The sequence below is a fragment of the Pelodiscus sinensis genome, unplaced genomic scaffold (genome assembly GCF_049634645.1).
Source record: "Pelodiscus sinensis isolate JC-2024 unplaced genomic scaffold, ASM4963464v1 ctg53, whole genome shotgun sequence".
NCBI lineage: Eukaryota > Metazoa > Chordata > Testudines > Trionychidae > Pelodiscus > Pelodiscus sinensis.
This window is the reverse complement of record NW_027465900.1, coordinates 802,976-828,479: the sequence shown is the minus strand read 5'-3', so window position 1 is coordinate 828,479 and position 25,504 is coordinate 802,976. Positions and strand designations below refer to the sequence as shown.

General features: G+C 58.3%; 1 protein-coding gene across 4 annotated transcripts; it reads left to right on the top strand.

Annotated features, from left to right (window-relative positions):
* Positions 1–12,965: 12,965 nt before the first annotated feature.
* Positions 12,966–24,427, top strand: LOC142824389 (interleukin-13 receptor subunit alpha-2-like). Of its 4 annotated transcripts, none has more exons than XM_075916254.1 (5): positions 12,966–13,179; positions 16,605–16,755; positions 19,223–19,374; positions 22,735–22,888; positions 23,897–24,421. In XM_075916254.1, exons 2-5 carry the CDS (start codon positions 16,677–16,679, stop codon positions 24,175–24,177), a joined length of 666 nt encoding a protein of 221 aa, XP_075772369.1. In that variant the 5' UTR covers positions 12,966–13,179; positions 16,605–16,676; the 3' UTR covers positions 24,178–24,421. The 4 variants fall into 4 exon arrangements, with proteins under 4 accessions (XP_075772369.1, XP_075772371.1, XP_075772368.1 ...); XM_075916253.1 differs by lacking the exon at positions 12,966–13,179 and adding an exon at positions 13,467–13,758 and having other exon boundaries at positions 23,897–24,426; XM_075916255.1 differs by lacking the exon at positions 12,966–13,179 and adding an exon at positions 15,531–15,851 and having other exon boundaries at positions 23,897–24,427.
* Positions 24,428–25,504: the final 1,077 nt, after the last annotated feature.

The following is a 25,504-nucleotide window of genomic DNA, read 5'->3' as shown; positions in this document are numbered from 1 at the left end:
TTTCCTGGGTATTCTAAGTTTGTCATGAAAAGTGCCAGAGCCTCCCAGGGGAGCTAGACTTCCAAGCGAACGAGCCAAGCAGCCGTGCAATTCACAAGACGTGCTCCTAGGCTGTGCTACTCTAGGAACATGACACTCTGGGCTCCCTGGGGTTTCTCCACCACTTTCTATCACCTGGGGGTGGCTGAATGCCCAGGCTCTACCTGAGAACTAGCCGCAAGTGCCGAGGTGACGCCCGCATCTGCGGCTCCAGCAGCTAAGGCCTCGGTGCCACCTTGCCATGCCACCTCCGTGCTATCCCCCCGGCATTGGAGCAGGGCGCTGGGGAGCCAGGGCTGTGGTCAGCAGCCCACCTTGGCAACCCTTGGAGGAGTTTCTTGGGGCTGTGTTGTGACTGAGCAGAATGGGCTTGCCAGACCCCTCCCCTCCCGTCTGCCCAAACAACAGTGGGATGGGGCGGTTGGTCACTCCAGCCTGGCCTCTGCGTCCACCCCCATTCTGCACTCCCTGATGCCCCAACGTGAAACGACGTCAGGGCCTTGCCCGCACGTCCCCTCCAAATCACCTGTGCACACGTATCCGTAGCTTTTGGACCTTACGTTGGCTTTTAGTTTAAAGCCCTTTGGATTTCCTGGTTTCCAGCCCCCAGAATTCAGTGGGTCTTGTTTTCTTATTTTCATATTGAAGTTGAGCTGGTCAAATGAATCATTTAGAAGTGCTGGGGGAGGGGGGCCGTTAACCCTGTTTCCGTCCATGTGCATCGTTTTGAAGCAGATTCCGATGTTTGTGAAGGGGCATGTTCTCGGTAAGAATTCCCGAATAGTGACTGGACTCCTGTTGGCTGACCGGCTGGTGACGAATTGTTCTCTTCCACCATGTGCTCTAGGTGGTACGTGTGCTTTGTCCTAATCAGAGAATGACAAGTAAAGGCAAAGCAAATAACACACCGTCTGGTACTAACTTTTGGATAAACTTTGATTTGTGAATGTTTTTTTAAAGAACATTTAGCAAAATAACCCTAGCGATTCTAGCCAGGAAAACCTTTAGAAGGTTTTGTAATGTTTACCCAGTTCTAATTAGTAACAAGAAGATGGAAATTGCATTTTAAAGTGGCCGGGCCCAGCATAAAATAAAATTAAATGGCTGCTGCACGTTGCTGGCATTTGCTGTTGTGTACCTATAAGGGTTTAAGGAACATTTGCCGCCCCTTGCGGGAGCCCCTGACGTATAGGCACACCCCGAAGAGAGAGTAGCAAGTTCAGCCTTGCAGGAGAGGCCACCCCACTACCAGCTTCTAGCAGAACCAACAAGAATGGATCCTCCAGCAGCTAGAAGGGCTGGACAGCGCTAGAAGCCATTTCTGGGTGAGGCTCTGGTGAGGGAGGAAGGATTTTTTTTTTTTTTTTTTTTTTTTGACAGGAAAGGCCTGGCCAGAGGCCCAACGGTGCCTGCAGCATCTCAGTCGGACCACCCAAGGCCTGTCCTGTGCTAAGGCACGGAAAGCCCAGAGGGTCTCTAGAGATGAATGCTAGTAGAAAACGAAGGCAGCTCATGCCATGCGCCACTCCCCTGTCTCAGTAACAGGCCTTGGGAGTGAGTTGTCCAAAATCCCTTCTTCAGAAAGGCTCAGATGGAAACGCACGTGATATTTCTGACACACGCGCAGGCCCCGGCCGGGCCAGGGGCTGGCCCCAGGCATTCCTGGCAGGGTGTGAGAGGGCGGCTGTTTGGCACAGTGGGCAAAGGAAACCCAGAGTGTCCAGCTTGTACCTTTCCTGTCCAAAAACATCCAGGCCACTCAGCAGGTCTCAGGCAATGAGCAGCCAAGGTCTAGGGCAGGCTAAAGAGCCGCCCTGGAGAGGCTAGAGGATGCTCAAGGGGCCCATCACCCCCACTTCTGGGTGGTGCTTGTTCCTCTCTGGTCACGGCAGGGGCTGCCGCTCAGCGTCTGAGTCCCGCAACGTGGCGGAAATCATGGATCAGAGCAAGGGTTGGAACCCTGTAGCTGGTGTTCAGAGTGGGTTCGACAATAACCCCAGCTCCCTGGCGCCTGCCATCCAAGCAGCCAAGGACAATCTGGCAATAGGCTGGCCCAGGAAGATCTACTGACCCAGCCCAGAGAGCCCACACATCACACAAGCCACCAGGGCCAACAGTAGGAGCCACAACGCTGTCTGAGATCCCACGGGCAAGGGACAGCCACCCCCTGGGCTCTACAAGCTGGTCTGAGAAAGAAAAACAGGAGAGAGGTTCCCAGGTCCGAAGGGAGGGCTACCCAGAGGTCTGACCAAAACCTCATTTCAGGGGAGTGACTCTAGTCTCTGCTCCAGCCGACAGTGGTTACCAGGCACACCCTGCTCAGTGAAACTCAGGGGAAATCAACGTAGGAGTTTGTGGATTCGGGTAGTTTCCACACTCGAGTCATGGAATTCCTACTGGAGCCATCATCCTCGTCAGGGCTGTTCCCCACTCTGGCACTTTGAATGCAGAAGATGGGGGCCCACAGGAGACCTTAAAATGACCTTGTCTCTCCAGGCTCTGCTGACAGAAACTCCTCTGAGTCACAGATTCCTGGCTCTGGGGAGAGGCTGCCACCGAGCGAATTAAATAAAACCCTGAAAACCAGGAAGAAACACTCGAGTGTCTTCCACTGGGTACCCCAAGCTCTTCTGCCACAAGAGAGTTTGAAAAAGAGAAACAAAAACACAAAAAAGAAAGTGTCTTTCTCATAGCTGCCCTCCCAGGCTAGGCAGGCGCCCACACAGGCCTCCTGTTGCCTTCAGGACACTAGAATCAAATCAGCACCTTACAACAGGCCATTAAAAGGTACACTGGCTAAAGCAGACTTGGTTGCCAGGTGTTACAGAGCAGCTGAGGAATGAGTAGATTAAACCAGAGAAACATTCTCTCTCTGGACACAGCCAGCTTTGTGCAAAACCCTGTAGTGTAGCTGTAGCCACAGAGAAGTTTAACCAAACAGCCAATAAAGCAAAATACCCTGATCGCGACTAAATCTACATTTCCCCTCTACTCATGATCCGGACTGATCCGTGTCTCAAGCCCCAATCCATTCCCGTGCCAGTATTTCTTGTAGGCATGGTAATTCCGGTTATTTCATCTTGTTCCTCCAGCCACTAACTTAGAACTCACACAGAGGCTCTGTCTACGCTGGCGGGTTCTTGTGCCAGAAATATGCAAATGAGGCTAAGCGTGGAATAAGCCGAGCCTCATTTGCATACCTAATGAGCCGCCACTTTGCGGAAGAGGCTCTTGCGCCAGAAGGAGCTGTCTACACTGCCCCTTCTTGCACAAGAAACCCCCCCTTGCGCGATGCCGTTCTTCCTAAAAGTAATCAGCGTAGCGGCATTGCGCAAGGGGGGTTTTCTTGCGCAAGAAGGGGGCAGTGTAGACAGCTCCTTCTGGCACAAGAGCCTCTTCCGCAAAAATGGCGGCTCATTAGGTATGCAAATGAGGCTCGGCGATATTCCACACTTAGCCTCGTTTGCATATTTCTGGCACAAGAACCCGCCAGTGTAGACATAGCCAAAGAGAGCTGGCAACGTCTAATTTGCAATTTAAATTTCAGCCCTGTATCCCATTGGTTCTTCTGGGTCCCTGCCAACGCCCTTAGCTACCTGAGTGGACCCCTTTAGTCACCGAGTGCTGGCCAGCCTCCTCCTGTGCATCACAGTCCTCCACTGTGATGACCCTGAGCGTGTTTCCTGCATCCACGGGGATGTCCAGTCCGGTCCCACAGCTCAGGTGCTGCTGAGTAGGCGAGGGCCCAGATCGGTTGTGTGAAAAAGTGCTTATTCTAGAATATAACAACTGGCAGCATTTTCCATGTCTCCTGCCTCTTGGCTCGGGCACTCTGTCTGGCCCTGAGTGCAGATCTGACCACCTGAGCGCCACCTTTCCAATTGCAAATTGTGGCCTTTTGGGTAGGGCCCTTGACCAGGAAAAGCCAGAAGAAACACCGGGAGGCCAGGAAGGTTGGTTACGTTGCAGAACACCCGCCATCCCAGTCCCCACACCCGCTGGCCTGGGAGACCCTCCACTCAGCCTGGACTGACCCTGCTGGCTGTCTCCTATGATCTGGTGCATGGGCAGAAGGGAAGGAGGCACCCCGGGAAAGCTGTATGCCCAGGCGGTGGCAATCAAAGATGCAGGCCTGGCGGACAGCGGAGGTGCTCCCCCAGCTCTCGGTCCCGGGAGGAGCGGAGAGGGAAGTCCTACGAGAGGTGGCCCATGCTGGGACACACTCCCCACCGCCTGGGATTGCCGTGTAGCCGTCAGCCCACCCGCCCATCCTTGCTCTCTCGGAGGTCTGGGAAGGGCCAGAAGTCCTGCTCCTGCAGTGGACTGATGTGCGCCCCGCACAGACGGGAACCGGAGGGACAGGCTGGCTGAGAAAATGCTCTGTGAGCCCAGCAAAGGGGTCGGAAGAGCCCAAGCCAGCCTGGGATTGTGGGCTGCCACTGCTCCTCGGCACGCACAGCGCGCTTGGGTCAAAGGCCATGGAGTCCTCTGGGGCGTGGGGCTGGTGGATTCTGAGATTCTATCTGGGAATGAGCCCAGGGCAGGTATCGCAAGGAAATTCAGACTGGTGGCCGCACACGGTCCATGTGGCCTCCCCCTACAGTTGCTGGGGGCAGGCTGGGCTCACAGTAGCCCCCTAGAAATGTAAGCTTGGCATGCAAGAAATGAGACCTGTTGTGAGGCTTTGGGGGAACAGCTCCGGGCCAGCTAGAGGCCTTTATAAAGTCCTGATCCCCAGGCGTGGGCGTTGCTTGGGTTAGCAAATGATACTGTTGCTTCAGATCTTCCTTTGTAACCCTGAGTGCACCTTTGAAAGCCCTGGCGTCAGCCCTAGCAGAGTCCGGGAGCCAGAGAAAGCCTTTGATAAGATAAGGAACAGTTTGTGTCATTGGCCAGTGCTCTGTGGCCTGATTTTTGCTACTTTTTGTTGTGCAAATTGATGCATTAGAATTCGGCTGGAGACATTTTGTGCTTTCCCCCTTCACAGGCAAAATATTTGTGGTGATGCAATAGAAGGGTTCTTGCCAAAAATCACTAGACCTTTGGCTTTGGCTCCTGCAATCTAAACATTCAATTTCCAAGGAATATCCCTCGAATAAGAGTTATGGACTAACACTAACCTGACTGCATTCTTGTCCATGATAGCCATGTGCCGGTCCCACCCCACGCCGTGAGTCATCATCTGCTGACCAGTATTCTCACTTCCATATGATTTAGATGGAAATACAAGAGTCCTGCTGACCATGCAGGCCAGTGGTCGGTCTAACTGAGAATCGTTTTTCTTCCAGATAGCGGAGAGTGTTTGCCTGAACACCTGAGGAATGAGGGTTTATACCGTGTCTTTAAAAAATAATCTTCCTGAATGAACCATCCGTGTTGCTATTATTCATAGCAGTTTCTTTTGTTTTGTATTCGTCTAAGCTTTGGGCTCAGTCCTAGTGTGTGACGATGAGTCCGCACATTCATCAGACACTGTGCAAAATAAAAATGCAGAGATGGAACCTCTCTAGCCCGGCATCCTTGGGACCTGACCAGGGCCAGAACCAGAGAACATGCCGGCCCACGAGAGGTCAACGTTGCCTGGCAGCCTGCCCGACGTTGCCACTGCTTCCGGGGCTCAGACAAGAGGGTTAGGGGTCAATCGGAGCTAAATCACAGCACTGAGAGCCAGGACTGGGGGCTGGAAACAAACTTCATGGGACGGTGGGAAACGTGGCCACCCCCAGAGGCCATCTGGCTAATTAAAATCCTGCCAGACCACGGGCCAGAGAGGTTCAACATGTACTGCATTCGCTTTGTGTTGTGGTGTCTGCTGATCCTTGATTGCGGAATTCCAACCCCAAAGGAGGGGTGTGTCCGTTTGTAACACTGGTGCTTGTACCTCCTGTACAACACGCCCTGTGGGGCTGGCTCCGGCAAGCAGCTGCTTGTCCCTTTGGTGGCTTCCGTTTGCCCCCAGGTGCAGTGAAAGCTGTTTAAAGTTCTGGCTCATTAGATTTGTTACAGTTTGTACCGGCATTGAGGGCCACGTGGGGCCGGGGCGTGCTGGCAGAGGAGAGGTGGGATTTGCCCCACAGAGTGCGGCATCCGAAGTTCCTGGCAGAGCTGGCGGGTAGCAGTACGGGGCAGCGAGCACAGAATCGTCTCGCTTGTTCGGGGGTTGACGGACGGGCCCTGGGCCCCGTGTGCCGTTTTGGCCACCGAAGAAAAGCCGTAAAAATAAATGCCTGGAATTCAGGTGTTTGACGTCATTTGGAGCTAAAATTCTTCCATTTCAGAGTGGTGAGGGTTTGTTTTCAGCTGGGCCCATCTCCGAGCTGGCGGAGGGGGGGGGGGGTTGAAAAGAACTTGGGGTCGGTTGGGCACTCTGCCCTTTTTATACCCTCGAGGGGCAGGTGGAACCAGGGGAAGAGCCCATCCCAAAGAGCCCCCTTGCCAATGGGGAGAAACCTTCCTCTGCCTGTCCACAGGCTCACGCAAGTTTCCGGAACAAAAAAACAGGATTATGTAGCACTTTAAAGACTAACAAGATGGTTTATTAGATGATGAGCTTTCGTGGGCCAGACCCACTTCCTCAGATCAAATAATGGAAGAAAATAGTCACAACCATATATACCAAAGGATACAATTAAAAAAATGAACACATATGAAAAGGACAAATCAAATTTCAGAACAGAAGGGCGATGGGGGGGGGGAGAGAGATAAATGTCTGTGAGCTAATGATATTAGAGGTGATAATTGGGGAAGCTATCTTTGTAATGCATAAGATAATTAATGTCTTTGTTTAAACCTAAGTGTAAAGTGTCGAATTTAAGCATGAATGACAGGTCAGAGGATTCTCTTTCAAGTCTGGTGTGAAAAGGTCTTTGAAGCAGGATGCAGGTAATCAAGTCATTGAGACAATGTCCTTTCTGGTTGAAATGGCAAGCAACTGTTTTTTCTTTGTGATCCTGTCTAATGTCTGTTTTGTGGGCATTGATCCTTTGGCGAAGTGTCTGAGACGTTTGTCCAATGTACATAGCAGACGGACACTTTCGGAACATGATAGCATAGATTATATTTCCGGAGAGTTCCTGGGCCATCCTTTGTATCACCCCGTGTCTCGGCACCACTGCAGAGGGGGAGGGGGACTTTCCACTGTAAAATACCTTGAACCCTGTGTGTGAGCTTCTGTCACGTACATCTAAGGAAAACGCGTTTATCTTGATTGCTGCCTTGGCCCTAGGACTGACTTGTGTTTTCTGACAGGATTCCTGGAAGCGAGCACCGAGCAGCCAAGTTTCAGGAGCCTTGAAAAACCCTTCCCGGGGTTTACTCCTCTTCCGCTGCTTCATGTGTGAGTTGTGTGGGAGTAGAGACGGCAGCTGCTGGATAGCTGTGGCTATCTCCTCACAGCCGCATCTTAAATCCCCGGGGTCAGGCCTAGCCCAATGCGGCAGGTTGTGACACAGACACCGCCGGCGGCTGGGCATTGTAGGGTTCCATCCTGAGGAATGCCCTGGGTGTGGGTCGGTGTGTGCCCTCCACCCCCCACCCCCGCGAGCTTGGGGGGAAACCAGACAGACGGATTTTGGAAGGGAAGGCGCCGGCGTGTTATGGTTCTGTAACGACCCCTTCCCACCAGAGTATAAACAACAACCAGACACACATCCCTTGCACTCCTAGGCCACGACTGCACTGGCCCCCGTCAGCGCTGTCACTTCCAGGCTCAGGGGTGTGAAAAAACACTCCCCCGAAAGCAACACGTTCAAGTGCCAGTGGGAACCGGGCTACCATGCGAGGAGCCGCGCCCCCGCCCGGTTAGCGACTCCCCTTATTCATACTGAAATATGTTGAGGTAGGGCGCACCCCAAACCGCCTTTCCGGGACCAGAGTGGAGGAGCCAGACACACTGATGGCCCATTCAAGGGAATCCCCTCTCCCCAGGCCATCCCAAAACACTTCTCAGAGAGGGCGTCTACAGTGGAGAATGTTTGACCGCTGGGAGGCTGCTGAACTTGTGAAGAGGGGAAGTGACATCATCACTCCCCCTGTAGGGTAAACTGAGGCAGTCCATGGTATCTTGCTGAGAACTGACAACTCAAACCTGAAAGTATTAGGCCAGCTTGGGAAGTAAAACAGTTCAACAGTTACTGTGACCCTGGTTCCCCTGGCAACCACATTCAAAACTGGCCTCACTTCGATAAGGCCGGTACCAAACAACCGCGCGGGATTGTTTTTCGTTATCTGCTTTGTTCCTAGAAAATAAGCTTAGATCCCAAAGATCACGCCAAGGCAATACCACCCCCGCAGTAGACGCATTAGATTTCCAGCCAACAAAATGACCATCAACATGTCTTTGTTTATGTTGGCTTATTTAGCTTGTTAGGAATAATTATTTGTATTAGTGATAACATGTTTAATCGGCAATGGGCGGAGATGCTGTGTAACTGTTGTAGACCATTGGCTTATGTTCATATCTCACTTCCACTGCTAGACCTATCAGATTACTTCTTCTCCGTCCTTCTGCTACCTATATAATCTAATGTATGTGTTGGTTCAGTCAGTGCTCACCGGGTTAACCCCTGATGGGTACTCCACCAGCTGTGTGAACCAATAAATCCTCTGCTTGTTTTCACCTGCACCCAGTGTGTCCAAGAATTATTCCCAACACCCCCTACAGCTCAACCCCTGGAAACGAGTCAGGAGCACAACCACCTCCTCATTTCAAAGCGGGTCCCAGGCTGAAGGGTGTGCTCCCCCCTGCCTGTTGAAGATCCATGACCTGTTGCTGCCACCGACATGGGTCAGGCACATCTTGATTCCCGCCCGGCGTGGTTTGCCAATTTCCCTCTGTTTCTGAAGTCCCCAGCTTTGGTCTCTACACCTGCTACTCAGAACCCCTGAGAACCTGGCTTCCTGCTGGGAAGCAGTTTAATATTTTACCTCCAGCCGCGTGTTTTGATTGAGGTGCTTGCGAAATCTCCGCTCCGGTTACAAAGTGCAGCGTGTGGCCCCCCCCCCACATTGAGGGAGGGGCAGAGTGGGCAATGAATTTACACCGGTCAGGGCTCTGACCGGCTGGGGATTAGAACATAAGATTGGGGGAGCCCCCCATCAATGGTTCATGAGTCTCTGGGAGCTATTCCGTGGCTCACGTGGGCGTGTCACCCTCCCTGTGGGTGTTTGTGTGAGTTCAGTAACTGCCAGAGGTTCGTGGCGTGACTCGATGTCAGTGAGAGGTCGCCCAGGTGGGGGCACAAGCGGGTGCCGCGGTTGCACAGACCAAATCAACCTCGCAGGACCCCATCCCAGTCACCCAAACCAGCTGGGGGCTCTAAAAATCCCGCCAGCCATGGGCAGCTCGTTACCGCGCTGGCCAATGACAAGTTGTGTGTTCTGTGGTCAGACGCCTGTGGACGGGTGTCCCCGGCGTGAGGCCCTGGCCGGGTGCTCAGAGCTGCTCAGAGCTGTCGCTGCGAGATCTCCCACCCACCACACACCAACAGTCACGCAAAGGTGCTGCTGTCCACGCCCACGGCTCCGATAGTCCCTGGGGTCACTGTTGGCCTGTCAGGGATGTCGGCAGAGAGGGCTGTGGGTGGGTACCCCCAGAGCTGGGTAATTGGGCCTGTGGCGCTCTCCGCCGGGGAGGGGGCGATGGGTTCCCTGTTCCCGCTGCCGTTCATGGGAGCGGCAGTTCAGGGAACTCGCGGGCTGAGGCCAGCGGCCTGACCCTCATCCTGAGGTAGGCACGGGAGAGGAGAGGCGCATTCGAAAGGGGGGAGGCAGAGGGCATCCGGAACGAAGCTGCCAAAGGCCTCGGCCAGCCCAGGTCTCTTTGTTTGCGAGGGGCAGAGGGCAGGTCTGCTGCCTGGCTTAGGGGCAAGGGGATCGGGGAGCAGGGTGTGGGCAAACAGCGGCCAGCGCCAGGCACGGGCTTGGCCAAGCTATCACCTTGTACTCCGGCTCCGGGGGTTTTTGTGTGTGGGGAGGGCCGGTGCGGGGAATGTTGGATTTTTATTCTGGCTTGACGTGTAAAGAAGGGCTCGAAGTGACCACGCAGAAAGTGGGAGGTGCCGGCCCCGTTGCTCAGAACGACAAGTGCTTCCTCTTCCCCGGGATCAAATTACGTACAAATAACGAATTGTCTCGGCCAATAAACCAACGCAGGAGAGCAGCCTCTCCCCCCTCCCCCCGCTGCCCTGCTGGGTCAACCTTGGGCCAGTGGCTCAGCACGTCCTGCCCCAGTGGTGCAACGCCTCGCACGGGACTGGTGCAGACTTTGTCCCCCCGGGCACGGCGGAGCCCTCCCCAAAGCAAACAAGCCGGGTTCGGAGAGCAGGGGCCCACAGCCAACACCTGGCTGCCTACCCCGCACCCGTGGGGGCTTCAGAAACGAGTCAGGCCACGTGCAGTGGCTCGTTCCGTCCGGGACACGCCCGTTAGCTGGGTCGGGAGATTTCACAAGGCCCCTTCCCCCAGCTCAGGTGCAGGAGGCCGGGGGAGAGTGAAGGCTGCTTCACTGCCCGGAGGGGGCAGCCCCCGGAGCTCAGAGAAGGCTGATCCTGCTCCCCGCTTGCTCAAGCCAAAGGAGAGAGTCTCGAGCAGGCTCAGGGCTCTTTGAGGGGGAGCAGGGTCTGTGCCCAGCAGCCCTTCCTGGCCGTGCAGCAGAAGAGGACCTGAGCGCCTGGCTCCCCGATGGAGTCAAAGCCCACCCTTCCCTTCCGCTGCTCGCTGCGCCTTCCCCCTCGCGCTCCTTCTCACGGCACCAACGGCTCCGGGCCTGCTCTAGGCCAGGGGATTGTTGCCTTGATTTTACCCTTCTGCGCCAAGGGAGGCGCCCCCAGGGGCTGGCTGCGGGACCCAGGGTTGCCGTTCTGGGGAGGGACAGTTTGTGCTGCTGTCGCGGGCGGTTTGGGAGCCTCTGTGGGAGCCGCAGGCAGCCCCAGGCCGAACGCGGTCGCAGGCCTCTCTGTCTATCACCCCACCATCCCCACTGGAACCTGCTGCTTCGCCGGCTGAACACTCCGGAGCCCTGGGGGGAGCTGGGCAGAACCCCCCTGGGCGAGGGCGGGGCAGGCACGTGGCTAGAGCGCTCAGCCCACCCGTGGCCATACGCCTGGCCCAGCTTTGTCGCCCAGCAGCCACGGCACAGCCCGAGTCGGCCATGTTCACGCTGCGTGTCGGGAGCCCCTGAGGTGGGGGGAGGGCGATTTTCTGGTGCTGTCCTGGCGAGCGAGTAGAACGGCCACTGTCCCGTGCACGAGGGCTTTGCCTAGAACAGGACAGCGGTACAGAGCCCCGGGATTTACCCACAAGCTAACTAAGCAACAGCTCAGGACTTCTCATCATGAGGGGCTTCTAAATACAACCCCTCCCCCCAATCTGTAATTGCGTCCTCGTCTAGGCACCGGTGGATGCGCCAATCTAAAACGTCTTCGTTTCTACTTGCGGTGTCCTTCCTGTTAGACTCACGCACAGCTGGGGGGACGCGGTGGGGCCTCTTCACTTGACATCGCTCAGGGCCTCAGCACGTCTTACTCCAGCCCTGCTCTCCAGCTCCAGCGGCCTCCCGTTAACTCCCACAGGAAAGGCTGAATAGCCACGGGGCGCCAGCTGGTCCTGCAGAGCGAAGGGGACCGGCCTGTTCCCCTTGTCCCTCAGAGACCGCTCTGTCCTGGCACTGACACGTGCAACAGCGTCCCCGCACCGATAGTCTGGTGGCAGAGTCACCCCCCCGCTTGGCGCAAACATTTACAAACCCTTCGTTCCTCCAGGCTGTGCCTGGCCTGCACTGAAACGCCCCAGCTGTGTCACTCAAAGGTGTGACAGCCCCACACCCGTCCGTGTGGGGTAGTTACGCTGACCTCCGTCCATGGGCAGTCAGTGACGCTGGGCTCAGGGAGGCAAGCCCCTGGCCCCGCCCCCGGCCCCGCCCCTTCCGCTAATGTGCTAATTTAGGAAGGCAAAGAAGGGGCTTTTGTTACGATTCCTCCCCCTTCCCACTTCCTCTTAGTTCAGTGTCCCTTCCTGGCTCGAGCAATTGCCATGCCCTGAAGGATGCAACGTGTGACTCATCGCTGGAGAGGACGTTCCCACCAAGAATTGCTGATCCTCGTATTCCAGCCCTGTCCAAAGAGCTCCAGTCGGGCGACTCGTGGCAGGGGACTGGACTCGATGACTCTTGAGGTCCCTTCCAGTCCTAGTGCTCTAGGATTCTATGTCAAATGCCACCATCCCACTGGGCTTCATTTCTCAGCTCCCATCAAGGGTGCCCAGCTGGACTCTTTCCCGGCGGCTGGGAGGGGTTTCAGACATACCCTTCCCCTGCAGGGACGAGGCAGAATTGAGGCTTTAGCCCTGGCTGTGGCCTGGAGGCGTACACATCAGGTGCAGATCTAGTGTCCGAAACCCCTTTTGGCAGTGAGGACTGTGCCAGAGTCAGGCCAGTGGGCTACAGGGGGAAAATACATTAGCTCCAGATTAAACAGGTCCCTGTTCCCAAGGTAAACTAGGAGGCTGCCTCGACACTGGCATGATTTTGCACAAATACTTTTAACGGAAGAGTTTTTCCGTTAAAAGTATTTGTGCAAGAGAGAGTCTACACTGGCATGTGCCTTTGCGCAAAAGCATCCGTGCCAGTGTAGACGCTCTCTTGCGCAAGAAAGCGCCGATGGCCATTTTAGCCATTGGGCTTTCTTGCGCAAGAAATTGATGTTACCTGTCTACACTGGCTTCTTGCGCAGGAGAGCTTATCCCTGAGCGGGAGCGTCAGAGTATTTGCGCAAGAACCACTGATTTTGTACATTACAACGTCAGTGTTCTTGCGCAAATACTCGCGGCCAGTGTGGACAGGCAGCAAGATTTTGCGCAAAATCTTGCCAATGTAGACACAGCCGGAAGGTCAGCAGGACCCTGCTCGAATCAATCAGGGGCATTAGGCCGCTGGAAGCAGCTGGAGCCAATGAGGGAAGGTTTCCAGAAGCAAGTGAGTCATCTTAGTCAGAACATCAGGGGCCAATTAAGAAGCAGTTGAGAGTGGTTAAAAAGGCTCCTCTTCTGCTAGCTCAATGTTCATGAGGCACTGAAGCGAAAAGGGCTGAAGGGGCCTGGAGGAACAAGCGCAAGCAGGTACCCGGAGGAAGACCCTGTGGAAAGGTTGGTGCTGGGGAAGGGGCTCAGGGGGGTGTAGCTGTCCCATGGCTGTTACCAGCATCATTACAGGCAGCTGCTAGCACAGGGTCCCTGGGCTGGAACCTGGAGTAGAAGGCGGACCCGGGTTTCCACCAATTCCCCATTTCAGGACAAGGAAGAGACTGACTTTGGTCCAAGGGTTTGCCCTCCCCTGTATCCCAGGGAGGGGCCCGGGGCCCCAGGCTGGCGGGTGCTGAGACGAGCTCACCAGCCGGCGAGCAGCGTGCAGCCTGCTCGGGGGTGAGGAGGTGCCGGTGACACGCCCTGCCCTGCTGCCAACCATGCCCTGCCAGTGGCCTGTGTGCTCGGAGCTCAGACCCCCTGTGGCTCCAGGCACCTGCCCTGCCCCCCAGGGCCCTTGAACAGGCTCTCGGTGAGGCAGCTGCCCCCTTGGCCAAAGGCAGAGAATGATGCAATCCCCCGTAGGCAGCAGGAGTCCTGTCGTGGCGGCCAAGGACAGTCCCTCTGCCCACATAGGCAGGCTGAGGACTCTCCGGCCTTCATCCGGCGCAGCGGATGGCCCAGGGGCTGAATGGGCAGCCGGTAAAGCCAAGGGCCCTGGGGGTGGGGAGTTCTTCCCTTCAGGGCAGGGTGGCTGGGCTGGGTGGTGCTGGAGAGGTGAGCGCCGGGGCTCGGCGGCTCGGGGCCAGGGTGCGGGGCTCGGCGGCTCGGGGCCAGGGTGCGGGGCTCGGCGGCTCGGGGCCAGGGTGCGGGGCTCGGCGGCTCGGGGCCAGGGTCCAGGGCTCGGCGGCTCGGGGCCAGGATCCGGGGCTCGGGGCCAGGGTCCGGGGCTCGGCGGCTCGGGGCCAGGGTCCGGGGCTCAGCAGCTCGGGGCCAGGGTGCGGGGCTCGGCGGCTCGGGGCCAGGGTGCGGGGCTCGGCGGCTCGGGGCCAGGGTCCGGGGCTCGGCGGCTCGGGGCCAGGGTCCGGGGCTCGGCGGCTCGGGGCCAGGGTCCGGGGCTCGGCGGCTCGGGGCCAGGGTCAGGGGCTCGGCGGCTCGGGGCCAGGGTCCGGGGCTCAGGGCCAGGGTCCGGGGCTCAGCAGCTCGGGGCCAGGGTCCGGGGCCAGGGTCCGGGGCTCGGCGGCTCGGGGCCAGGGTCCGGGGCTCAGCAGCTCGGGGCCAGGGTCCGGGGCCAGGGTCCGGGGCTCGGCGGCTCGGGGCCAGGGTCCGGGGCTCGGCGGCTCGGGGCCAGGGTGCGGGGCTCGGCGGCTCGGGGCCAGGGTCCGGGGCTCGGCGGCTCGGGGCCAGGGTCCGGGGCTCAGGGCCAGGGTCCGGGGCTCAGCAGCTCGGGGCCAGGGTCCGGGGCCAGGGTCCGGGGCTCGGCGGCTCGGGGCCAGGGTCCGGGGCTCGGCGGCTCGGGGCCAGGGTCCGGGGCCAGGGTCCGGGGCTCGGCGGCTCGGGGCCAGGGTCCGGGGCCAGGGTCCGGGGCTCGGCGGCTCGGGGCCAGGGTCCGGGGCCAGGGTCCGGGGCCAGGGTCCGGGGCTCGGCGGCTCGGGGCCAGGGTCCGGGGCCAGGGTCCGGGGCTCGGTGGCTCGGGGCCAGGGTCCGGGGCTCGGCGGCTCGGGGCTCGGGGTCCGGGGCTCAGCGATCCTGCTTGCACAGAGGCTGCTCGATTCCTGCCTGGTCTGTAACAAGGATGCTGGTTCCTGTGGGCCGCTGGCAGGGCACCGGGGCCAATTAGCCGGAGTGTGGCGAGCGATGTCTCCCTACACGTTCGGGACGTACCGGTTCTGCTGCAAGCCCAGCCACCCCAGCCTGGCGGCTGCCCCGGGCGCTGGCTCCAGCTCTGTGCTGCAGCGGAGGGAAATGCGGGAGCTGAGCACTGGGGATGGGACAGGAAGGCCGGATGCGGTTCCTCACTCGGCAAAACTTCCCCGGACTCTGGCAGAGGCGCCGGGGGGGGGCGTTTGAAGCATTAGTCCGGGAAAGCCCGAGGGGGTTTGAGGTCAAGTCTCCCGCAAATCCGGGGAACTTTCCAGGCTGCTCTGCGCTTCCCTCCCGGCTCCTAGCGCGGGACCTGCCGGGAGCGGGGGGCTGCGGAGCACGCGCCGTCCCAGTCGAAGTGTGGCTGTTTGGCAGGCGGGGGGACGCTGCGGCTTGGCCGCCCCCTCTGGTCCCGGAGCGGGGAGACCGGCGGATGCTGACCCAGAGCGGGGCAGTTTGGTTTGGCCGCCTGGGGCGCTCCAGGGTGGGCGGGCGGCGGCGGCTGCTGCCCACGGGGCACACGAGACGGCCCGGGCCTGGGTCTTGCTGGGACCCCAGGCCGAGGCCGGAGGCGCTCTAGGGAGCAGCGCCCGGGTGGCTGCAGGACGCGATGCAGCGGGCGGGGGGGACGCTGCTCAGACGTGCCCGGCGGGGGCAGCTTCCCGTGGCCTGGCCCCAGCGAGCCGGGGGGCGGGCCGGGGCTTGGCGGGTCTCGGGAGGGCGGCCCGGCCCGGCCCTGCCGAGAGGAGGAAGCAGGAGGCGCTGGGCAGCGAGGGGGGAGCAGCCGCGGGGCAGGCCCGAGCGGAGGGGTTGGGACGGGAAGGTGAACGAGGAGGAGCGCGGCTGTCGGGGGCTGGCTGCGGCCGGAGCGAGGTGCCGCTCTCGCCCCGCCCGGCGCACAGCGAAGCGCTCTGCGGGTCGCCCCGCGCCAGGTGAGCGGCTCGGCGCCTGGACAGCGCGGCCGGGGCTGCCCGGGGGCCGCCGCTCGGGGATGGGGGCGCGTGTCCGTCTCCCCGGCCCCGCCCTGACTCGCCCTGGCCCCCGCGCACCCGGGGCTGCCGGTTCCCCGCGCGACACGAGCGGTGCCGGCGTCTCCAGAGCCCCGTGTGCGCGGCGACTGCGCCCCGCCACGGGGCCTTTCCGCGCCAGCGCCCCCGCAGCCGGGCCGCCCCACTCGGCAGGTGCTGGGAGCCAAAGGAGCTTTCAGAAAGAGACTTCTTCCTCCTAGAAAGAGGGTTGTGAATGTCGGGAAACCCCCCTGCTCTTTGATTTCCTTTCTAAAGAAGTGATCGCAGTGTGGACGGAACTCGGGTTTTGTCAGAATGGCCATTTTTCTGACACAACTCTGTAGTGTAGACATAGGTGTGGGTAGAGAGAGGGGGGGGGGGGGAGAGCTCTTATTGACCTACCTTCTGCTGGGGAGGGAGACCAGCTTTCGAGCTGCACAGTGCTGGGTAAGCTTGAAGCCTGGTCTCTCGCCAACAGAAGTTGGTCCCACAAAAGATATTCCCAGGCCCACCTTGTGTCCCCACTACGCTGAGACGCACCTGGCTACAGGCAGCTAGGACCCAAACTGACCAAATGCTCACCAGGCTGTCCTGGTGCTCGCAAGGCAGGTGAAATCTGCTTCGCTGGGGTAGCTGGCTCTGCGCCTTAACTATTATTCCGCCTGGTTTATTTTGCAGGTTTCTCCGGTGCAAATATTTTCCCAGCGCGCTCCAACTTCCCCGTGGGAAGCGTTGAGGTTTTCCCCACAAATGGACGCCCGGGGGATTTGGGCTGTCCTCCTAGCCCTAGCATGGCTCGGCAAACGTTCCTCCGCACACCAGACATCAGGTAAAACAAGGAGCATTTGTGATTACACGGGGCAGAGGTGGGCGTTCGAGAGAGGCTGGTCTCAGTGGTGACAGAACGAGGAGCAATGGGCTCAAGTTGCATTGGGGGAGGTCTAGGTTGGAGATGAGGGAAAGTTTTCCCTCAGGAGGGTGGGGAAGCGCTGGGCTGGGTTCCCTAGGGAGGGGTGGAATCTCCATCCCTAGAGGTGTTTAAGTCCCGGCTTGACCAAGCCCTGGCTGGGTTGGCTGAGTTGGGATTGGTTCTGCTTTGGGCAGGGGGCTGGACTTGATGACTCCTGAGGTCTCTGCCAACCCTGGGATTCTATTGTCTAACGCTCGCTTCAGATTAAACAATGGGCAGAACTTACCACAGTATCTACAGAGCACAGCAAGGGTCCGCGAGGGCCAGTCCGTCTCCCCACTGTCAAGAGACCGGATTTGCTGTGTCTACATTATGATGACAATTATCAGAGAGGTGGCCTGTTGCTCCGAGCCACACCGTAATCGCAGCCGTCTGGCTCCCTGCTGAGCCTGGGCCATCCACACCGGGCTGCTCACAGACCTTGCGCTGAGCTGGGAAAAAATGGGGCCCGACAGCATTTATGGGGTTTTGGGGCCTTGGCTACAATAAGCCAGTCCTCTGCGAGCCGTTCTCCGGCAGACTCCCCCAGGGAGCACTTGGACTCTGATTTAGGAAGTCGTCTTCCATTAAAAGAGGCAGCTGCAGGCAGCTTTCCTAAGGCCGCGTGGAAATGGGAAGCATATGTGAATTTTGGCTGAGAGCAGGGAAGGCACAGAAGCCTGGGACCCGCAGGAAAGCGATCTTTAAACACTGCACTGAACCCCGTCTGTCGGCCCAGGCAACGGTGAATAATCGCTGTCATGTGACCGCATCGGCACAAACCCCAATTCTCCAAATTGTAATCCCGGGTCTCCAAACAGTGCGTAGAGGGAAAAAGAAAACCCCTTAGATGATGCGAAATCGACTCGGGACTGATCGAGGAAAGATAAGTGGCAATGAAACATACAAAGCCAAAGAACTGGGAACGGCCTTTTTAAAAAATACGCAATGTGTCTGCAAGGCACTCTGCCGTGTTCCGGTACGGCAGCGACTGTCATGTAGCACGTGCTGGACATTTGTAAGTTGGCGTGAAAACAAGCCTAGAAGTGCTTCTGTGTGATGGACAGTGCCCAAAATAAGAGATGATTTTGGTTTGCATCCTAGGCTGCCCCGGGGGGTACGGTCCTACATCCCCGTGCTCCACAGAAATCTAACAGGCTGAATTGAATATTTAAGGAGAGATGGGCTTCTTGTCTGTGACTTTGGGTAGCTACTGCATGTTCTCTTAAAAGGGGAAAAACCACTGTAAGAACGGCCAGACTGGGTCAGACCAACGGTCCATCTAGTCGGCCGACAGTGGCCAGTGCCAAGTGCCCCAGAGGGAGGGAACACAACAGGGAATCATCACGTGATCCTGCTCTTGTCGCCCATTTCCAGCCTCTGACAAACGGAGGCTAGGGACACCTTCCCTACACAGCTTAGCCATTGATGGACCTAACCTCCATGAATTTATCTAGCTCTCTTTGAAGCCTGTTAAAGTCCTGCTCTTCACCACATCCTCTGGCAAGGAGTTCCACAGGTTGACTCTGTGCTGGTGACCCCTAGTTCTTATATTGTGGGAATAAATAAATATTTTTCCTTATTCACTTTCTCCGCACCTGTCATGGTTTTATAGACCTCTGTCACATCTCCTCTTAGTCTCCTCTTTTCTAAGGTGAAAAGTCCCAGACTTTTCCATCTCTCTTCATATGGTCCCTGTTCCAAACCCCTTCTCACTCGTGTTGCCTTTCTCTGAACCGTTTGCAATGCCAATAGATCTCTTTTGAGATGAGGCGCCCACACCTACACACAGTATTCAAGCTGTGGGTGCACCATGGATTCAGAGGCAGCTGACTTGTGATGGTTCTGCTAGCTCTGTCCTTTGAAATTGCAAGCGCTGACTGCAACGGAAAAGCGGAGCTGTGATGTTGCACAACAAAGTTCGGAAGCCAAAGCAGGCAGGGGAGTGGGGTTCCTGCACGTCCAAAGTGGCTTTCCCGGCTGTGTTGGCGTGTGCAGGGAGGGAGTCGGGGGCGGGCGCGTGAGACGTCGCCTTTTCCCCGGGAGCAGCGTTAGGAACCTAGAGCCTGGCCAAGGTCCAGCTGTCCCGGGCAGCCTCACCATTCCAGTGGCTCCGACATTCCTGCTCACCTGTTCTGCACTGACCGTCCTTAGACACTTGGACCCGCGCCTGGGAAATTCCTGCTTCTCCGGCCGGCAGCTGCGGTTTTATAGTGGGGTCGTGACCTCGGAGCAAAGCATTTTGAGACTCTGTGGCTACAAGGCGACGTCTCCAAGCACGATGCCGGTTTGCGCTTTTTCTGTCTCTAAAGCCGCTTGCTTTACCCAACGGCTTTTTCTCTTTCAGTCGAGCGTCCCCGCAATCTTCAGATAATCGACCCTGGGCTCCTAGGCTATCTCCATCTCGAATGGCTGCCGCCGCCTTCCCTGCCCACGCTGGACCAGTGCACAGTCAAGTACAAGTTAAAGTACCGCAGCACGGGGGACGCAGACTGGCAGGTAAGGCAAAGTGCCGGGCGCGACGGAGCGCGTTGCTCCTGCTTCGATCCCTCTGCTGCTGCCGCTTCTGGGAGTGTTCATGACACCGAGCTGGGGAAACAGTTAAAGCCGCTTCCTTTGACACGGTCAAACGTTAGACCGACAAGATGAATGGTGCAGCCAAGCGGGTCTGGGAACAGGCTGGGAAATATGCGAACCGCTCAATAACGGCAGCCATGGCGCGGATTCAGGGCCTGCAGCCACCGTCACTTTCACTTCGCATTCAGTCCCACGACACTCGAGCGTTTCTTTCGCCCAGGGTGGTGGGTTTTGGTTGCCACTGACACCGGGCTGGGGAACCTTTTTTGGGTCGGGGGCCGCTGCCCCCCAGCACAGTCAGTCGGGGGCTGCACAACACGCCACCCCTCCCTGACGTGGCCCCTGACTGAGGAGGAGAAAGAGCCCCCCCCCCCCACGTTTTCCTTGCACAGGACGCAGGCGAGTCGATTTTGTGCGCTCCAGTCCCATGGGGAGGCAGCAGAGGCTGGAGTGCCAGGCTGGGCACTCAGCGCCGTAGGGCCATTTCCAACACCCCCCGAGGACAAGGGGCATCTCCCCAGTGCCCTCGGGGCTCACAGAACAGCCACGAGGGGAGAGCCAGAACGCGGACTCGCAGAGGGCAGCCAAATGCATGGGGACCAGCCTGGCTCACCCTGGGCGTGGACAGTGGCGTCTACACTGGGCACACTGTCATGCTGCCTTGAGCTGGTAGGCCACAGACTTGGCTGGCTGACGCGTCACAGGAGAAGAGGGAAGGGCGCTTTTAACCACTCCCCCAGGAGAGCAGGAATTAAATGGGTCGGGAAAGGGAAAATATGCGGTTCCTCGTGTCTGGGTTTCTCTGCTTTGGTTGGAGGAAGTCAAAACTTCCGTGCTGTAGGGACATCGGAGGGTGCTCGTTTTTCTACCGTTATTTTAGCAGCTGCTCAAAAAAAAAGTATCAAAATAGGAATCGTTGTTGATAAAGGCCAGCATTCCTTCCATTAGCATGGGCGATGGGGAAGAAATAACGAGACAGCCTAGGCAATCAGAAGCCGGCTCAGATGAGGCAGCAAAAATATTTTGTAAAACGCAGCCCAGGAAGACAAACAGCAGCAACACATGAAATACTCAGCGTCCTGCCAAAAGTTTTGATCTGGGCAAGGCTTGTTAACTAAATTACTGTCCCGGGAGCCCAGCGCGCACATGAGCTGAAAGACGGAATCCCAGAACCAGAGGGCTTCTAAAAAGGCCATAAGTGTCCGAGCACCTCGCAGAAGCGAAATTAGCTGGAGATGCTTGTTGGAAACACATGGTTCTTTTGTTATTCACAAGCCGTGAGTGTGCATGTCCATTACAGGGGGGAAGGTGAGTCAGGAATCTGGCGATGTTCTCTCTTCCCTTTTTTCTGTGAATAAATCCCCCTCCTTTCATTTGAATCCTTCTCTATTTCACCTCCCTGTTTAAGCCCTGGCTTGCTTTTTTTTTTTTTTTTTTTTTAACCAAGTTGAGAGCTGGTTTGATGGATTTTCATGTTCAGCAAATATTGTAAAAGCATCAAAACCTGTAAAAGTGCAAGATCGGATGGGAACTAAATCCTAGCTTCCTCGCATGGTCAAGCATTAACTAGCTCTATCTTCCTGACCTAGGCTCTGTCTACACTTCTAAGTCAGCAGCGTGTTAACACGGCAGGGTGGTCCCAGACCCAGCCCTGGGGGAGAGATCTCCCAGCGCTCTAAGTAAACCACTTCCATGAGGGGAGTAGCTCATAGTGCTGGGATCCTGTTTACACTAGCGCTTTGCAGCTTAGAAAAGAGGAGGCTAATGGGGGGATATGCTAGAGGTCTATAAAACCATGACTGGTGTGGAGAAAGCAAATAAGGAAAAGGTATTGACTGGTTTCCATAACATAAGAACTAGGGGTCACCAAATTAAACTAATAGGTAGCAGGTTTTTTTAAAAAAAAGGAAGTACTACTTCACCCAGTGCACGATCAACCTGTGGAACTCCTTGCCACAGGATGTTGTGAAGACTAGCACTTAAACTGAGTTCAAAAATGAATTAGCTAGGTTCATGGAGGTTAGGCCCATCAACGGTTATTAGCGAGGTTGGTAGGAATGGTGTCCCGGGACTCTGTTTGTCTGGAAATGGGTGACGGGATTACCTGATGTGTTCCCTCCCTCTGGGGCATCTGTCAGTGGCCGCTGTCGGCGACAGGACACTGGGCTGGATGCGTCTCTGGTCTGACCCAGTGTGGCCGTTCTTGTGCTGTAACTCGCTGTGCCGTGTGTGTTTCGGAGCCGCACAGGCAGGACAGGGCAATGCAGACGAGCGCAGAGGGAGGTTGGTTGCACTCTGCCACATGAAGATTGAGAGAGAAGGGAAGGGGGGTGGGTGATTCATCTCCTTTCTGCTGGGTGGTGCGAGGTCCATCAGGCCGCACAAGCGCTAGCCATAGCATCTCCGTTCCACTCTGCGCCCCGCCCTGGCAAACGGCCCCCGTGGCCGTGAGACCCTTACAAAGGGGGCAACGGGCCCTGGGGGCTTGAGGGCAGACGCCTTCCTTCTGGGCAGGTGGGTCCGCCCTTGTCGACTCCCCTGCAGTAGCTGGTGCTGGCTACTGTGAGACAGGACACGTGGGCTAGGCCGTGGGGTGACTGGCGGGGTTTCGTTAGGGTGCCTTGGAGGAAAGCCACAGCCTCAGAGCAGGGGTGGGCAATCCTTTCTGAACGGGGGGGGCACTTCATGAATTTCAGGAGTGATTGTGGGCCACCCCAGAAGGGGCGGGGCCTTAGGGGCGGGGCCAGGAGACTGCTCCCCTGCCCACAGACCCTGATTGGCCGGGGGAGCGGGAGAAGCGGGTGAAATCTTTACCCTCCCGCTCCCACCCTGCCGCCCACCCCTGGCAAGGGGGAGGAGACTTCACGTACTTGCCCCGCCCCCAGATCTTGATTGGCCTGGGGGGGAGAGGGGCTGCGGGTTGGATCAAAGGGCTTGGCGGGCCTGATCCGGCCCACAGAGGCTGACTTGCCCCCCTCTGGCTACCTCTGCCTTGGAGGGAGGTGCAGAAATCTGAACTGGTGGGTGCTGGGTAAGTGCTGGGTTGTGCAAATTCGGTAGAAATGGGAAAGATCTGGTGTGTGTGTGTGTGTGTGTGTGTGTGTGTGTGTGTGTGTGTGTGTGTGTGTGTGTGTGTGTGTGTGTGTGTGTGTGTGTGTGTGTGTGTGTGTGTGTGTGTGTGTGTGTGTGTGTGTGTGTGTGACTTTGTACAGTGCAGAGAACAAGCAAACTGCTGCCGGTCTGAGGCCCAGCAGCTTTGTGCGATGTCGTGTCTCCTCCCAGGTTGTTTTTACGAAGCGATTGAAATTCGGGGGCAGCTTCGACCTCGGCAGGGGCGCGGAAGCCCGGGTGCAGACGCTGCTGTCGGGCCGCTGTGTGAATGGCTCCGAGGTGCAGAGCGACTGGACTCACGCCACCTTCCCGGCGGCAGCCCACGGTGAGGAGCCGGCTGCTGTTCCACGCGCCCCCTTCCCCGCCGCCGACTTCCCTGGCAAACTGGGGAGCCCGGCCGGCGCCGCGCCCATGACACTGCTGTCCCCATGCGGCTCCATCGCCAGAGGCGCAGCCGAGCCTGGCGGGGGCTAGATGCAGAACCCGTTCCATGGTTTAGCTGAGCAAACTGTGACTGGCTATGGAAGGGTTGTGGACTTAGGGCGGGGGGGGGAGAACCGAAGGTCTGGGGGCGGCTCCCAGCTGGCCTGGAGCCGGCCCCTGAGGCTAAGGGCTCCCCCTCCGCCGTCACACCATGGGGCTGGAGCACACAGCGTCTACTAGCTTGGCCCCCCCCCCGCCCCGGCTCTGGTGTGGGAGGGGCATGTGGGGGAGGGTCTTGGCCCCCCAGGATCTCGTGTGTTACGGCCCCGATCCTGCTCCCCGCGGGCCTGGGTCAGTTGGCACCGGCCACCCGCCGGTGTTGTCGCAGTGTAGACACGTCCCTGACCGTCCGGCCCCCCGTGCCTGTGCCCTGCTAGCAACCCCTGGCTCCACCTCCCTGCCCACACGCGGGCCTGTCCACACCCTGCCGCCGGAGAGCCCTGCCTGGCAGCGTGTCCGGCAGGGTGACCAGCGGCGCTACCTTCCCCTCCGCCTCTCGAGCCCCTTTGCAACCGGCTGCAGGCGGGAGAGGTCTGGGACGCGCACCCAGCCGGGCCCTGCTGCCTCCTGCACCGAAATCCGCCCAAAGGCAGCAAGGGGCCGCGGTCTCTGCTGAGCAGTGCGCCAGGGCGGCTGCCCACCCTCACGCTGCCGCGAGCTCCGGGGAGATGGGGCTGGGCTGCCCAGGCTCGCCGCAAGGGAGCGTTTGGGGAGCCAGGCCGCCCCGCGGGCACTCGCCCTGGTGTTCCCGTGGTTGCATGTTTCCCTCGGTCGGGACGGCCCGGGGAAGGGCGGGGCTGTCCCTCGGCTCCGCCCACTAACCCGCTCGCCTTTCCTTTTCCGTGACCAGGGGACCCGGAGTCACAGATCCGCGACTTCCACTGTGTCTATCACAACTGGGAGCAGCTCACGTGCACGTGGCGGCCGGGCCGGCTGGCTCCCCCCGGGGCTCGCTACCAGCTGTACTATTGGTACGTAGCAGCGCGCCGGGCGGCAGGCCCTCGGGACACACAGTGCGCTAGAATCCCAGCCACCCGCGAGACGGGGAGCAAAGCTGGGCGGGAGGGGTCTGCAAACAGCCTCCGTCTCACAAATCCAGCAGAGACGCGCCCGAGCCGAAGGCGAGATTGAAGCGCCCCAAACGCCGGAGCTGGAGCCGCAGTTTGCAGCTTGGTGCCTGCTCTCTAAACTTGCCTGCCCCAGGGTCTGACTATCCCCGAGCGGTCAGTGTCTGGGGCTGGATTCTGCAGCTCGAGCCCGTCTCTACAGCCGCATTGCTGCCCTGCCGCGAGCGCAGGATAGCCCCATGGGGACACGTTCCTCCTGCCGCTGCCCCGCACCCGCCTGGCGAGAGCCTGGAGAGGCCCAGCTGCCATGCTCGTGGTGCCTGAGGCTGAGTTCTGGGGAGGAGGGGGAAGGGTCTGGCCATGTCTCCACACCCTGCAGAGCCCGGTCCTCAACGTCAGGGAGGGCGTCCTCCGCGGAGAGCACAGCACGCACGGCCCGAGGCTCCCCGTGTGGGTTTCGAACTACCGCGGCCCGGAGAGCACTTCCTGGTTTGAATCAGCTGGCGATCAGAATAGCATGCGGGCGAGATTATGCTAATGAAGCGTGGGATATTTAAATCCCCGCTTCATTAGCAATTTTGGTCGCCTACATTTGCATCCCTAGTTCGAACTAGGGTGCAAGTGTAGACGTACCCTAACAGAGTTTAAAAAAGAGCTAGATAATTTCCTGGAGGTTAGGTCCATAAAAGGCTATTAGCCAGGGGATAAAATGGTGTCCCTGGCCTCTGTCTGTCAGAGGCTGGAGAGGGATGGCAGGAGACAAATCGCTTGATCATTGTCTTCGGTCCACCCCCTCTGGGGCACCTGGTGCTGGCCACTGTCGGCAGACAGGATACTGGGCTAGATGGACCTTTGGTCTGACCCCGTCTGGCCGTTCTTATGCCCCACTTCCCCGGGCTCTGAGCATGTGAGAGCGAAGGGGATTCCTCCATTAGCCCTGCTGGTGGAGGGGGACTTTGTAACCCTGGGATGAATCCCCGCGGGTGATGCCGGTTCACTAGTGTCTCTCCTGCGTGGCGTGGCCGGAAGGAAAGGGCATCCGGTCCTCTGCAGCTTAGGGTTAGTGGAGAGACAGGATTGTCCAGGTTTTCCAGGAGCCTGGCCTCCGGGCACGGGCGCTTGGCCATCTTCCTGCTCCACGCGGCCTTGTCGCGAGAGAACGTTCCGGCTGTGCGGCTCCACCGCAGCCTCCGTGTTCTCGCACGACGCCAAATGGCGCCACAGCCGCACCCCAAAGGACGCCCGTCCGCTGCCTGGTCGGGTAACCTGGACATGCCTCTTTCCTAGAATGCCGCAGGCTTAGTCACACGGCACTGCCTGAGTCAGGTCGCCTTTGTCAACATGTTTTGCATCCGGCTTGTCCTGCGACGTCATACAGGAGCAGATCAAAA